At 48.1% G+C, this 15,749-nt stretch overlaps 1 protein-coding gene across 1 annotated transcript; it reads left to right on the forward strand.

Moving 5' to 3' along the window:
* The first annotated feature begins 1,464 nt into the window (after nucleotides 1-1,464).
* On the forward strand, nucleotides 1,465-7,987 carry LOC121856861. Its single transcript, XM_042352642.1, has 9 exons — nucleotides 1,465-1,530; nucleotides 2,725-2,859; nucleotides 3,547-3,976; nucleotides 4,192-4,536; nucleotides 4,655-4,692; nucleotides 5,365-5,513; nucleotides 6,444-6,920; nucleotides 7,054-7,202; nucleotides 7,359-7,987. Exons 1-9 carry the CDS (start codon nucleotides 1,465-1,467, stop codon nucleotides 7,985-7,987), a joined length of 2,418 nt encoding a protein of 805 aa, XP_042208576.1.
* Nucleotides 7,988-15,749: the final 7,762 nt, after the last annotated feature.

Here is a 15,749-nt window from a genome sequence, read left to right on the forward strand (position 1 = left end):
TTTTGTCATGACAATGCCGAGAATATCCCATTCGGCACTGGGATTTGGTTTGTTTGTTGTCGGGTTCTTTATCAGCCCATGTTCGAGCTCCTCTCTGAAAATTTGTGCTCGCAGTGGTCTGAGCCATGCATGGCTCGGATGATGAGGACATCTCGGTGATCTCTTTCTCTGACAATAATGCATTCAATGAGATGCCAGTGTCTGGATCGTGGGTGTTACCACGAACCCTTGAACTTGTCAGCTTGCCAAAGCAAGGTATTGGTGATAGTGAGGTTGTGTGCAACACACTTGCTGAGGAGGAGCAGGCCGTTGGGATTACACTGCTTAGTCCATATCTCCCTATGATTTCCTGCAAAATGTCAGCATCTCTGCCAACTCTGGCACTGAAGTCACCTAGGAGCACAACCTTATCTTAGAGATTAAAACTCTGTCAAGGTCGGCATAAAAGGCCTCCTTGGTGTCATCCTTTGCATCCAGTGTTGGGGCGTATGCACTGATGAAGAAGGCATGACGTGAGTGATTCAGTGGGACCCAGAGCGTCTTGAGCCACTTGTTGATCCCAACAGGCATTTCAGTTAGCCTATGTAGGATGTATTGGTGGATGGCAAAGCGAGCTCCATAAATGAAGGGTCTCTCCTCAGCAGGCTTACCCTTCCAGAAGAAGGTATAGCCAGACCACCATTCTGTGAGTTGACCCTCTTGTGGGAGCCGGAACTCACTAATGGTTGCTATGTCAATGTTAGACGTAGCCAACTCTTTTGCCACAAGGGTGGTTCTTCTTTCAGGACGTTCATTTGTGCCAGTATCCAGAAGGGTCCTGAAATTCCATCGAGCGACCATAAGAGGTTGGATAGTTCGTTTTTGTTTTGATCTGTGATTATTGTTACCGCCACAGTAGGATAAACTAGAAGGGAGATAGAGAGAGAGGGGGGATAGAGAAAGAGAAGGGGGGGACAGGAGAGACAAAAGGAGTGTTGACAACGAGCTTTGCTGAGGTGTTAAGTGTGAAACAGATGGCCCTCACCTCGGGTTGACTAGCTCGACTAGTCTCTAGCAGTCCAGTGAGCCATCAAGTCAGGGAGTTAATAAGTCCTACATTAGACCCGAAACACGTAAGTTTTATATGGTTTAACACCCCACTCTACTCAAATATATTATATGTAGTCGTTAATAGTAAAAGAACTTAGGGTGAATTAATTATCTCATACGTAACATATGTAATTTGTACTCTGCAGGTTTTGACAGAATAAAGAACAATAGAGTCCTACGTGCAAGGGTCTCATTATCCCAGTCACTCATTGGGCAGTTACAGTCAAAACGTGGGTCCTACTATAAGAGCGCGAAGTCTTACCTTTATTTTTATTTTTATTTATTTGGTGTTTATTTTTTCCGTAGTTTTTTTATAGTTAGCTCATTTCAAGTTACTTTATAACCTCTGACCTGTGGTAGCGTGGCTCGAGGGTTATGACACATGGGTACATGTACTTCTGGTATCAAGCAATAGAAAGGAATAACGGTAAAATACTGCAGGTAAATGATACTCCTAACCTACAATAAAATGGTTTATTAAAATGAAGTTAGATTGTATGAATAATTCTAGTAACACTCAACTACAGGGGTCAACTCCCACGTTTAACTTATTTTGTACTGTTGAACTTAGGTACAGTTCCCACTTACACCATGACTGGGTGTACAAGACACACCTAATACTCTCTCACAGCGCCTTTGAGCACCAATATTACCCATGGCAATGACGCCAGCTACAACACCAACCTGACTGCTCATGGCTGGTGTCATGGTACTTTTCTTCACCACGTGGTACCTTGGCCCACACACAGACAATTCAGGTGGACACCGACAGGTGTCCTCGGAGGAATAACACAGCCACCAAATAGCCCTACTGAGTAATGGACTCATCCATAACAATGATGGGGGCTGGCAGTTGTTGGCTCGGCCTGTGATATCACCACGTGGGCAGTGAACGCGTCAGGTGAAGACTGGCCAGTTCTCTGGGCCCCATAGGTGGTGGTGAGTTCCGGCCGCTCGGGTTCACGAATTTACCCGAGTTTACTGGCCTTCATCCATCTCCCAAACTAGTGGAGGACGTCCCCAAGCTAAAGACTCGTGGCCTAGACTCCTAGATGAATCTGCGGGTTGGAGGGATTTCAGGCGTTGACTCACGTGTTTGACATGAACATCAACGTTTCAAAAGGACGTTAAGGGCGTAAGAATACTTCACTTAAAACACATCAGTTACGTTACTGTATCACTATCAACTAAGTCAAAATCACTTAAAGTGGCGAGTTATAACACGGAAGGAGTGGACATACCTGTGGGGTAGAGGGATTTCAAAGTTGACTAACGCGGTTGAAAACGCCCGGGCCCCTCACCCTCGCTAGGTTATGAATGCCATTCACGCAACTATTTCAATGTACTACGTTACTGTACACTTTGACGTTTAAAACTGAGGCTACGAACTCATTTCCATTTCCTAATATCCCCTTTTCAATCTATGCTCTGACTGAGCTATCGAAGACAATAATTAAATGGATTTCAAGGTTCAGGATGGCAGTCCCGGTGGGCGGGGCCTAAGACAAGTAGCATCCGATTACGTTTTCAAAGAAGGCTGGCCTGATGGTTCCCTTCAGGTTGATTAATTAATTCCATAATTAACATCCTTAACAATAATTTCACTATGAATATCAGGTTCTCTGATATTCATAGGTGAAAAAGAGGTTACTAGTCTCAGTCAACAATCACGGCATCTCTATGACCGACGTCAATGAGACATGGAAAACGGAGGATTCGGATCTCATGAAGTGGTTAGAGAACGAATGTTTCCACTGGGAGACTCAGAAGGTTTACAGATTTTGGGGGCGTGGAGCGTAATATGAATTATTAGGTTTTAACAGGCTAGCCGTCATTACGAACCATGACACAACAGTCTGCCGATACAGTCTACTGAGAACGGGGACGCCTTTGTGTGAATTTGTGAATCATAGACTAAAGTGTGATGTCCATAAAATAATAATAGTTAACCCCAGCGAAAAGGGGTTTGTGGGTTGAGTGTGTGTGTATAGCTCTCGTATGTGTATGTAGAGAAGCGTGATGCCTCTGTAGGTGGGTCGTGTCAGAAAGGACTGGTCTCGGTGCCAAAATTGTTCGTACGATAGCGCGGGAGTGTTATTGTTCTTTCCAGACAGGCACGAAATTGACACTTACGAATCACTGAATACTTTGGCTAAGAGATTCACGGGAAAGATCAGGGATCGATACGAGGATAGAGCATATGACTATGAAAGGAGACACGGGAATTCTCCAGGGGTCGAGTGCATGAAGGATTTTGTACTGGAGATGCTAGACAGGACAAGGAGGGGTTCGAGGGGACAAAGACAAGAAGAGCCCAGCGGGAGACGAACAGGCTCACACCCATACCCTTCCTCACCAGGAAGAATACCTGTGGACCTAGTGACTTCGGGAAGAGAGGAGGTTAGAGGAAGGGACGACCGCACTTGCTCATTGTGCCCTGGATATCACCCTTTGCAGAGATGCCAAGCATTCCTCAATATGTCGACTGGAGCGCGAACTTCACTCGTACGTGAAGAACGTCGCTGTTTCGCCTGCTTAAATCACGCTCACCGAATGGCCAAGTACAGCCAGAAGACAAGGTGCAGCATAGATGGCTGCTATAGCTTCCACTCGAATCTCCTGCACTTCTCGAGAAATTCTATGCGCAATAACACGCCAAACCAGGACGAACCATCAAGAAAGGAACTCTTAGCCAGTTTTCAAGGGATGAAAAGAGCTTCCACCATGGATGCACACCAGTCAGAAGTGTCGCCAGACCACAAGAGGCATAAGCTAGGTGATGTCAACTCAAGGCCATCATATCGGCACCAAAATCAACGACCAGAGGAGCTAGGCCATGGAAACCCGAATCAAGCTCGAGAGTTACGGAGAAAAGGGCCGGAAACAGGCAGGTTGCACTGGTAATCACGAACCGAGAAAACCCATATAAATGGGCCAGAGATACTTACGGTCGAGAAAATAACCAGTGTGAGGGGCCAGAAGATTACGACATATGACTAGCAGATCCAGGCAGAGTTGCACTCCCCATATTAAAGGATAAGGTGGGATAGATAAGGCGAAAGACGAATACAACAGTGATCACCGGAGCACTCTTGGACTCAGGCAGCAACTGGTCTTACTGCACCGAGAGCCTAGCTAATCAACTACGAATAACAGGGAAGTCTGTTTCAATCTCCATAGCCACGATCCTGAAGGAGACGAAAAGCGTGAAGGCCAAAGAGATTGATCTGAAAGTGAATAGCATCGGAATGAGAAGAAGTCGATCCATTAACATTCCCAGAATCCTCGTTATTAAAGACCTGCCTTCTTCATTGGAAGCATCGGTTGCGGACATCAGAGCTGTTGCCAAGTGGAGGCACCACCAAGGAACCACACTACTCCATGCACCGGAAAGAGTGGATCTCCTGATAGGGTTAGATGTACCACAAGCCCCTAACACCGTTAGAAGTAAGGACCGGAGAGAACGGAGAGCCGTTCGCGGTGCGCACACTTCTAGGATGGACCATAAATGGACCGATTGGACCTGCAATAAGTGACCACCTAGCAATCAACCACCTCTTTTCAGAAAAGCCGCTGAGGCTAGAGACACGTTCAGAGAAACAGGTCAGACACTTCTGGGAATGTGACATAAGAACATAAGAACATAAGAAAATAAGGAGTCTGCAATAGGCCGGTTGGCCTGTGCATGGCAGCTCCTGTTGAGAGTTACTACCACTCTCTATCATCCATGAATCTATCTAGCCTCCTTTTGAAACTTTCCAGAGTTCCCGCACTTACTACAAAGTTGCTAAGCTTGTTCCACTCGTCCACCACCCTATTTGTGAACCAGTTTCTTCCTATCTCCCTCCTAAACCAAAACTTATCCAACTTGAATCCGTTGCTCCGAGTCCTATCCTGCTCGGATATTATAAGAACTTTTTCTATATCCCCTTTATTGATTCCTTTCACCCACATAAATACTTCTATCATATCTCTCCGCACTCTTCGTCTTTCTAGGGAATGCAAGTTAAGTTTCTTTAACCTATTCTGATATGGAAGGTTTCTAAGTCCCGGAATCATTTTTGTCATTCTTCGCTGCACCGACTCTAGTGAATTTATATCCATTCTATAATAGGGGCACCAGAATTGGACCGCATAATCGAGGTGCGGCCTGACTAGCGCAAGATATAGTTGCAATAAGACCTCTGCACTCTTGTTACTTACACTTCTAGATATAAAACCCAATACTCTGTTTGCCTTATTTCGAACATTAACGCGCTGTTTTCTAGGCCGTAGGTCCGGGCTTACAAGTACCCCTCAGCCTACTGCAATGAAAACCCCATTTCTGTTGAAGACAGAAGAGTCCTGGTGCTGCAGTCAACTTCAGTGGCGAGGGTGGACGGGCACTATCAACTTCCCATACCGTTCCGCCATGAAGAACCGGTGTAACAGCCCAAAATATACCCCCTCCCCAAACTATACCAGGGGTTAAAGTGGGCTAGCCTGTTTTATACCCCGGCTATATTCTGGGCTAGTCCAGGTTATACCCCAGGGTATACAACAGGCTAGGCTATTTCATACCCCCCTAGGCCAGATTATACCCCCACCACCCCACCCCACACACTCAGAAACCAGCCCTATGAGAGTTCTGTTTTGAACTCAGTGGTCTGGCTATACTATCTTAATTTAAATTAAAAAACACACTCAGATATTAAATTTTGACTTTTTTCTCAGCTAATCTAATCTAACCTAACCTAACCTAACCTACCTCTCCCACGGGACCTGAATTCACTTGTTCTGGCCCTGGTGGGGTAATACCACCCCACACCTCATTCCTAAGCCTATCTCTTAAACCTATAAAATTTGCTTTTCTGAATTCTGTTACAATTCTATTATTTTCTTTCTTCATTTGTTAAGGTCAAATCTGATGACTTTGCGATCGCTATTTCCTAATGTTTCTCCAATTTCTAAATTTGTAATTGTATTTTATCTATTACTTAATACTAAATCCAGTATATTATTCCCCCGAGTTACCTTATTTATGAAAAACACGAGGTATAATCTGGACAGGAGATATCGTCCGGTCTAGCCCAAAATATATAAATTATGATGGAAAAAACTCTGGACATTGAAATACAGACTTATTTATGAAAAACACAAGGGGGTATAATCTGGACTAGAGAGGCATAGTCTGGGCCAGCCCAAAATATACCCCGGGGTATAATATAGCCTGGGCTATTTTATACCCTGGGGTATAATATAGCCTGGGCTATTTTATACCCCGGGGTATATTTTGGGCTAGCCCACTGTAACCCCGGGTATAGTTTGGCGGGGCGTTAATGTGGACTACTACACCCGGGACTCCCGAATAACAGAAAACTGGCTGAGCAGCGGTTAGCGAGCTTGAAGAAACGTCTCCTGAAAGACCCAGACCTCCGTCAAAGATATCGAGAAGAGATGCAAAACCTGATCAACAAGGGACATGCTGAGAGAGTCCCACACCATGAGCTTACCATTGTGCCGGGAAAAACCTGGTATCTCCCACATCACCCAGTATTGAACCAAAATAAGCCCGGGAAATTGAGAATAGTCTTTGACTGTGCAGCAATGTATGAGTCAGTGTCCCTGAACAGCCAAGTGATGCAAGGGCCAGACCTCAACAACAAATTGGTGGGAGTCCTGCTTAGGTTCCATCAAGAAAGGGTGGCACTCATGGCTGATATCAAGGCTATGTTCCACCAGGTACGAGTACTGCCTGAGCATCGAGACGCCCTGCGCTTCTTGTGGTGGACAGACGACCAACTAGCGGGAGACCCGGTCACTTACCGAATAAAGGTAGTGGAGCCCATCATGTGCTGAGAGTGTGGAGCCCATCATGTGCTGGACATGCATTACGACGAACATTCCAAGACCACGAGCAAAAGCTCCATGAAGAAATTAAGAAAGCAAGTCGCATCTTCTATATCGATAATCTGCTTCTTTCAGTAGCATCACCAGGGAAGGCGGCGATAGTCACTCACCAATTGAGGCAGTTGATGAAGAAAGGCGGGTTCAGACTTGCAAAATGGATATGCAACCACAAAGGGGTCTTCAGAACAGTACCACAAACGGAAAGAGCCATGGAAGTGAAAGAAGTACTTTTGAAGGATGACAGGCTCCCAGCTGAGCGGGCATTGGGAATCATGTGGGATCTAGAGATGACGAACTTGCAGTCCAAATCCAGATTCCAACGAAGCCACAAACGAAGCGAGGTCTCCTGAGTTTGGTCAGCTCCATATAAGACCCATTAGGAATCATCGCTCCGAGCACCATACGAGCCAAAATCATATTCCAGGACGAGTGCAGGCGAGGCATCGGGTGGGATGAGCAAATGACCGAACATAACAGAGCCGCTTGGCAGCAGTGGCTAAATGATCTTCCCCACTTGTCTCAAGTACGTATCCCTCGATGTTACCACCCTGAATGTGCAAATCCAATAACTACGGTACAACTGCACCACTTCTGCAACGCCTCCCAGCAAGCATACGGGGCTGTATACTACCTCAGGATCACAAGTGGAGACAGAGCCCACTGTACCTCCTTTGTGTGTGGCAGAGCCAAGCTACCTTCTCTGAAACAGCAAACCATACCTCGGCTCGAGCTATGTGTGGCAGTGTTGGCGGCCAAAGCAGACAAACAACTGAGAGAAGAACTAGAGTTGCACATCGACAGATCAGTGTTCTGGACAGACAGCACGGTCACCCTTCAATACATACGAAACACTGAACGGCGCTTCCATACCTTTGTGGCAAACCGAATTGCAACGATACATGAGAATTCCGAAACAGAACAATGGCGACACGTAAGCTCCAACCAAATCCCAGCTGATGATGCCAGCCGTGGCCTGCATGGGGCAGAATTGAACAAGGACTGCAGATAGATTCAGGGACCCCCCTTTCTCCTGTTGGGAGAAAACAATTGGCCAAAGAACCCAAAGACGATTTGTAATCTTGCAGATGGAGACCCGGAGGTAAAAGGAGATGCAACAGGACTGGCAACGGGCACTGACCAGGGGGGAGAGTACCCTAAAAGGGCTATGGGCAAGGTACTCCTCATGGCATCAGCTACTGAAAGGTGTGGCGTGGCTCATGAGGTTCATACACTTGCGCTTCAGCGATCCAAAAGAAGAACGTCACCAAAGGGATCGACTGAAGATCAGCGAGTTGGATGAGGCAAGATTAGCTGTCTTGCGACTGATACAAAGGGAGGGATTTCCCCACAAGATAGACGCGCTGGAACGAGGACACTCCGTCAGGACTGGTGACGTAAGCAGACTGGAACCTTACTTGGGTGCAGAGCGCCTAATCAGAGTAGGCGGCCGACTGAAGCCTGCTGCTCTCCATCCAGACCAAACAAACCCCATACTGTTACCCAGGGACAAAAAACCACAGAACTTATCGTACAGGAGGTACATTCGACCAGGGCTGGCCACTCAGGACGCGAGCACACTCTAGCTGAGCTACACGAGACATATTGGATACCCAAGTGCCGTAAGAGGATCGACCGAGTACTACGTACGTGTGTGATTTGTCGAAGAAGCAATTGGAAGCTTACCCACCAACGCCAATCTGACCTGCCAGAGGACCGGGTACATCCAGAAGATTCACATGCAACGGAGTCGACTGTTTTGGTCCCTTTATGGTTAAACAAGGCCGGGCCAGGGCGAAAAGATGGGGATGCTTGTTTACATGTCTGGCCACCCAAGCTATACACCTGGAAGTCCTCACCTCACTAGACACAGACTCATTCATCAACGCCATGAAGAGGTTCGCATCCCGCAGAGGACCTCCCAAGCGCATCAGATCCGACAATGGAACCAACATGAGTGGAGCGAACAGAGAACTTCAGGAGGTGGTGAGTAAGTGGAACAGCAGTAACAATGTTAGGAACACACTCTTGCAAAGACAAATAGAGTGGGAGTTCAACCCTCCGACTGCCTCTCACATGGGTGGAGTATGGGAGCATCAGATCCGCACGGTGAAGAAGGTTCTCCAGGGGGTGATGGGCACACAGGTACTAGACGACGAGCGACTCAACACCCTGTTTTATGCCGTGGAAGAGATCGTCAACAGGAGGGCCATCACCCCAGTATCCGACGACCCGAGAGACCTAGAAGCACTCACTCCGCTTCACCTACTGCAAATGCACGCGGGAACTCTGCCCACTGGAGGCAATCAGTCCATAGCAGAAGCATACCGACGAAAATGGAAGCATACCCAATTCATTGCAGACCAATTCTGGAAGAGGTGGGTTAAGGAATATCTCCCAACACTCCAGCAGCGACAAAAGCACTTCTGGGCGCACCACAACTTCTGCACTGGGGACATCGTCATCATATCTGGACATCCTCTCCCAAGGAGCCAATGGATGCTGGGAAGGGTATTGAAGGCGGTACCGGGTGATGACGGCCTGGTGCGACGTGCCAAAGTAAAGACAAAGGACTCTGTGTTAATACGTCCAGTGACAAAGCTTTGCCTATTGGAGGGAGTCGGAGAGTGAGATCCCCGGCAGACAATGGGTTTCGAGCAAGTTCAACAAGGGGAGTGTTACCGCCACAGTAGGATAAACTAGAAGAGAGAGAGAGAGAGAGAGAGAGAGAGAGAGAGAGAGAGAGAGAGAGAGAGAGAGAGAGAGAGAGAGAGAGAGAGAGAGAGAGAGAGAGAGAGAGAGAGAGAGAGAGAGAGAGAGTGAGGGGGAGAACAGGAGAGAGACAGAGGGAGTGTTGACAACGAGCTTTGCTGAGGTGTTAAGTGTGAAACAGCTGGCCCTCACCTCGGGCTGACTAGCTCGACTAGTCTCTAGTAGTCCAGTGAGCCATCAAGTCAGGGAGTTAATAAGTTCTACATTAGACCCGAAACACCTAAGTTTTATATGGTTTAACACCCCACTCTACTCAAATATATTAAATGTAGTCGTTAATAGTGAAGGAACGTACGAGTGAATTAATTATCTCAAACGTAACAAATGTAATTTGTACTCTGCAGGCTTTGACCGAATAAAGAACAATCGAGTCCTACGTGCAAGGGTCTCATTATCCCACAGTCACTCATTGGGCGGCTGCAATTATGATTGTGTTTTCAACCGCATAAAGATGACCTTACTGGATGCAGTTGCCCAGTCAGGTTGGTTCTTTAGGCAGGCTATGTTTAGGGCACCTTTTCTAGCCCCGTCCCTATGTGGGGTAAGCAGAGTGGCTCCTAGAATGGGCTGCTCAGTTGCACAGACAGGACCGGATTGCACTACTGCCTAGATCCCAGTGCATAAATGACCATCTTATCTATGCCGCCCATGTGCAGAGCTGTGACTAAGAGACTCCTGGCAGTCATCTCTGCCTGTTCCCGTCTTCACTGGTCCATCGCCATAGGACTTTTGGGAGTATAGGGGTTTTGATGATGATGAGCAGTATGATGAGCTGGATGATGGCTGCACGTGAGTTGATTTATGTGGTGTGGCAGGAGCGCAGCCTGCAACTACATATCTTGGCTCTCCCTTTTCCTGATCCAGTGGTGCAAGTGTTGCAACGACTGGGGAGAGGGAGAGTTGTAATGGACTGCCGATAGCCCAGTTTGTTGGGTTTCGCCTTCGTCGTAAATGACATGGTGAATCACTTGGTGAATAAATTGATGAATAACTTGGTGTTATTTATTGGGGTACATTTATATAAAGCAAAGGCGCTGTTACACCCATGTTGGTCACCGCTTCCGCCTCTTCCGTCGTTGGGGTCTTGTTGGAGCTCTGTAAGCCTTATACCTACCAAGGTTAATCTGCAAGGCAGCGGAGTAGTGGTTGGTAGTCGCCAGGACGTGTCCACATCTCAGTGGGCTCATGCGCTGTCCCTCTGGGGCCTATTGCTGCTTCGAGATCCCCAGTTGTTCTAGCCTGGGCCCACGAGGAGCCCAGTTAACGTGTTGTTGCCACGAGGGGGCCCGTCAGAAGTCTTGATGATGAAGAGGCTGTGTATTTACTGGCAGGGGAGGACTTATGCAATTTGCTTTCCGGTTCGCCACAAGGGATAGCCAGCAGCGGAAGCTGAAAGCGAGAGGAAGCAAGCAGTGCTTGCACCTTAACACTAACATAATGCTGCCACACTAGACGCATTACACTACCCTGTACGCGCGCACGCACGCACACACACACACACACACACACACACACACACACACACACACACACACACACACACACACATGAGAAAATGAGAACTACCTGGCGGTAGTTTTTAATGTCATTGATAAGAGATTAGGTTAGGTTATATTCACTTTGTCTTTCTTAGAAAATATCATTCCCTAACAAGTGTATGTTGTGTAGTGTTTATGAACATCTTGGAGTGACGTGAACGAGGCTGCCTAGATTTTGTTTCGTTGTTTCTTTTATTTAAATTAATATTAACTTAAGCTGGGAAAAAAGTCATGTTTCTGGCAATGTCTACAGATTTTATGCTGGACTGGACAAATATATATACTGTATATTGTTTTTGTTTTTTGTTTTTTACATTAAATGGAGTCACTTAAAAAATAATTTTCAGACACAGCCAAGCGCTCAAATTCACATGACCCTAATATCTCTTTAGTTTGACATGAATAGAAAAATATGTGGGCATAAATGAATGGTACAGTATGCATGTTCTCAATTTGTTATATATAAAACTAAAAATTCAACCTTTCCGCTATTTTTTTAATACCTATAACAACCAAAGTATTTTTGAATAGCCTATGTTGGGATGATTAGAAGCAGGTTAGATTTAGTTCAAAATTCCTCTATAATATTATAGTGGATCTCTCCCCTACAACAGCCTAGTCGCATTCCAATGCGACAGTATCCTAGCAACCGGCGAGTTTCTCACGAGTCGCTACCGACACTTGCATCCGGTTTTACTTCCAGCCGTATATAAGCTCTCAGTCTCGCCATTGAAGAGGATTCTACCCTACTCTGCTGAACCAGCAAGACCTCCAAACAAGCTCCTCACCAACCAGCTCCCTCAGCAAGCTCCTCACCCAACAGAACCTCTGAGCAAGCGTCTCACCACACGGCAACTCCTTAGCACTGCACTGCACTGCACTGTGAGATATCTACTAGTACGTACGTATGTGAGCCCATACAAAGATGATTGACAACTGGCACATACAGTGCGCTTGTAGGGTTTCGTGATATTATGTTGCCTTGCACTCAGGATGGATGGATGGAAACTCTAAGGTGGTGGTTTTCTTATATAATATAAATTATATGAAAGACAGTCTGGTGCTGGAGATGCCGTGTGGTGAGGAGCTGCTCAGTAGACACGTTCGGTGAGTAGCGTGCTGAAGGAGGTAGATGTGCAGGAGCTTCGTTAGAGAAGATGTTGCCTGTTGCTGGCCTCCAGGTTGAATGAGAGCTGGACAGCGAGGAGCTTGCTTGGAGGAGGTGTTGCGTGTTCAGGAACGTAGAGTAGAATAAAAGAGCTGGTTGGTGAGGACGCTCAGAGAAGGACAGCTGGTGGGTCGCCATGCTCGCCGGCGGGAGCGAGGACTGCCAGGCAGGCGGAGGAGAAGCGAGGGCCGCCAGGCAGCGGCGGAGGAGGAGGTGTTGCGTGTTCAGGAACCGAGGCCAGAATGAATCTCAATGGAGAGACAGAGCTTATATACACAGCAGCCTGAAGTAAATCCGTGGGAAGTCGCCGGTTTCTCGACTCCGTTGCTAGGGAAGACGTGGCTGGTTGCTAGGATACTGTGGCATCTGGTGACGCCCCCCCCCCCCTGGGCCGCTCGTTTGGTTGCTAGGGAATGTATGTATATTATGTATGCTGGAATATATATTATGTATGTATATTATGTATGTGCTCCATTTGTGTATCATTTGTTCAGCCTAGCTAGCAGCGTGTGGCAATGTTGTTACCATATCCCACATGCTTAATTAACGTGCCTGGCGACGTATGGAAGCTGCTAATGTATCACTTGCCATACGTCGTCTATGGTAGTTGACCAAGAGCTTAGCTAGGGAGCAGTGCTACCCACCTCTGTGTACATACTCTAATCCAGTAAACCGAACCTACAAAACTATACAGGTGTTTGTGTTCTCTCCTGTATATAGAACTTATTACCCAGAGCACACATTCCTAACATGGCGCAGTGCGTAGTTTTACTGGATTATTACGAGTGATTAGTGCAAGTTTGTGGAAAGCCGGCTGATGGATCCCTGCCTTGGTGTCAACCCCGCGTCATCCCTCGAAGAATTTCGCAACTTTGAGCAGTGTCAGTGACAGTGATTTTCTGTGAAGTGTTAAGTGCATTGTGTGTTTCGTGCCATTCATGTGTGACCTTGTTCGAACGGATTTCCAAGGTATACGGCATGTTCTGGGCATTTGTGGGGAGTAGAGTTCAGCACACCCTCCTCTAACCGTTTCCAGAGGGTGACTGAGCTCCTCACTGTCTCCACCCCCCTCCCTCACAGCGCCGCCTCCACCCCCCTCACAGCTGGGGCGAGACGCTCTGCCTGCCTGGGACACACACACATACATGTACTAACACTTGCTGACCGCGCGGCTTTCTTATATATATTTTATATATATAACCTACTTATCTGTGTATTTAATTAAAAATTTTTGTCTGAAATCTTGTTGATACGACGGGCTGACCGGTCAACACTGATTTAAGACACAGTACACAGAGGAAGTAGTTATGTCTCATGCCTTACGTAGCCGTGGACCCAGCGCCTGGATGAGTCAAGCGGATGATAGTCCCCCAGAGATGGATGACCAGGCTGACCATGACACCCCAGCTCCCACAACATCGCGCAGCCCTTCACCTCACCATTCAGCGTTATCTCCAGAGATAATTGCCTTAATGAAGTTTATGAGAGATGAGAGACGCGAGGATGAAGCTCACAGACGTTTGGCGGATGAGCACAGAAGGCAAGCAGAGGCAGAACGAGACCACCAACGGAGAATGGAAGACAGTGCACGGTTTGAAGCCTTGATATCTCGCCTCACTGTTAACCAAGCCCCTGGCTCTAACACTGCCTCGGTACTGAATGGTTCAGATACCTCATCCATGCTCCCTTCACGCCCCCCAGCCCCACCTAAAGCAGCAGCTCAAACGCCGCCCATCTTGGAGCCTGATGTAAATTTCCAGACTTTTCGCGAATGGCGGCGGCGGTGGGCTGATTATGCTACAATGGTGGATCTCCAGAGTTTGTCACAGCCTAAACAACTCATCCAGCTGCGTATGTGCCTGTCCTTGGAAGTTCAGCGTGTCTTAGAACATACGTTGCAGGTACCCCAACCTCTTCGCTGTCTGTAGAGGAGGTACTGGACGTTCTACAACGGCACATCAAAGGACAGCAGAATGAAGCTCTGCGCAGGAGGGAATTGTTTAGCTGCAGACAGATGGAGGGTGAGTCTTTTGACGCTTTTTATGTACGTCTTAAGAGAGCCTCGGAAGAGGTAGATATATGTTTAGGCCACCACCAGCAGTGCGAGGAGACCCAGTTGAAGCAGGTGATCCTGATGGGTGTTAAGGACGAGGAACTTGTCCAACGCCTCACCTCCCTCGACTCTTCCTCTTCTCTTCAGGATGTGTTGACGATATGTCGCTCCTATGAGGCTGCCAGGTGTGCCACCTCTGCCATCCGAGCTCCCCCTACAGCTGTACGCGCTGTTTCCCGGTACAAGAAGGACAAGAAGTCTGCTCCTACGCCTTCGCCCACCACGTCCACGCCCGGTTCATTTTGCAACAACTGTGGTAAGCAGCACGGAACACAGGTATGTCCAGCTGCTCAGTCTACCTGCAACAGTTGTGACCGTAAGGGCCACTGGTCACTCACAGTACGGTGCCCAGCCAAACGCGTCCAGTGCAATGTGTGCGGTCGTCTGGGCCACTATGACAAGTGTTGCCCTACCCACGAACCCAAGGGACAGCGTCGGCGGAAGCTTCGGCGCCCTTCTACCAGTGAGGGCCGCCCACAGTCGCCAAATCAGAGGCACGACGACCCTGGACAAAGCCCGACCCATTTTAGGAGGGTGTACTCCTCGCATCCCAGGACCAAAGTCACCCAGTACATCAGCGCCATCGTGACCTACGGCGGTGTGTCATCCCGTCTTCAGATGTTGCCCGACACCGGCGCTGATGCTACAGTCATCGGTCCCCAGCATTTGCGATGCTTGGGGCTCTCTCCAAGCGATCTAGGACCGCCTCCCGAGGACCTCTGCGTCATGGCAGATGGTTCACAGATGGCCCCAGCCCTGGGTTCACTCTATGCACATGTCACCTTTGGCAACAGGTCGTGTCAGGCCTGGATTGACGTGCATAATGGTGTCCCGACTCCCTTGCTGTCCTACAGACATTGTCAAGAGTTGGCCATCATCTCCCAGGACTTCCCAACACCGATTCTCGAGGTAAATTACGCCAACAGGGTGCACGAAGGGAGCAGCAACTACCCTGCTGCCGCCCTACCCCTACCTCTGGCCAGTGACACCTCTCCTTCGGTAGTTGTCCCTGCTGCATCACGTCCCCACGCCTTGGCTCGCCTTCACGACAGTCACCGTGGAGCTGAGGCCACCAAACGACGTGCACGACAGACTGTGTTCCGGCCTGGCATCGACCCCGACATCTCCAATGCTGTCCAGGTGTGTAAGCCCCGCCACGTATTACAACCCAGCCAGCAGCAGG

The sequence above is a fragment of the Homarus americanus genome, unplaced genomic scaffold, assembly GCF_018991925.1.
Source record: "Homarus americanus isolate GMGI-L3 unplaced genomic scaffold, GMGI_Hamer_2.0 scaffold1024, whole genome shotgun sequence".
Taxonomy (NCBI): domain Eukaryota; kingdom Metazoa; phylum Arthropoda; class Malacostraca; order Decapoda; family Nephropidae; genus Homarus; species Homarus americanus.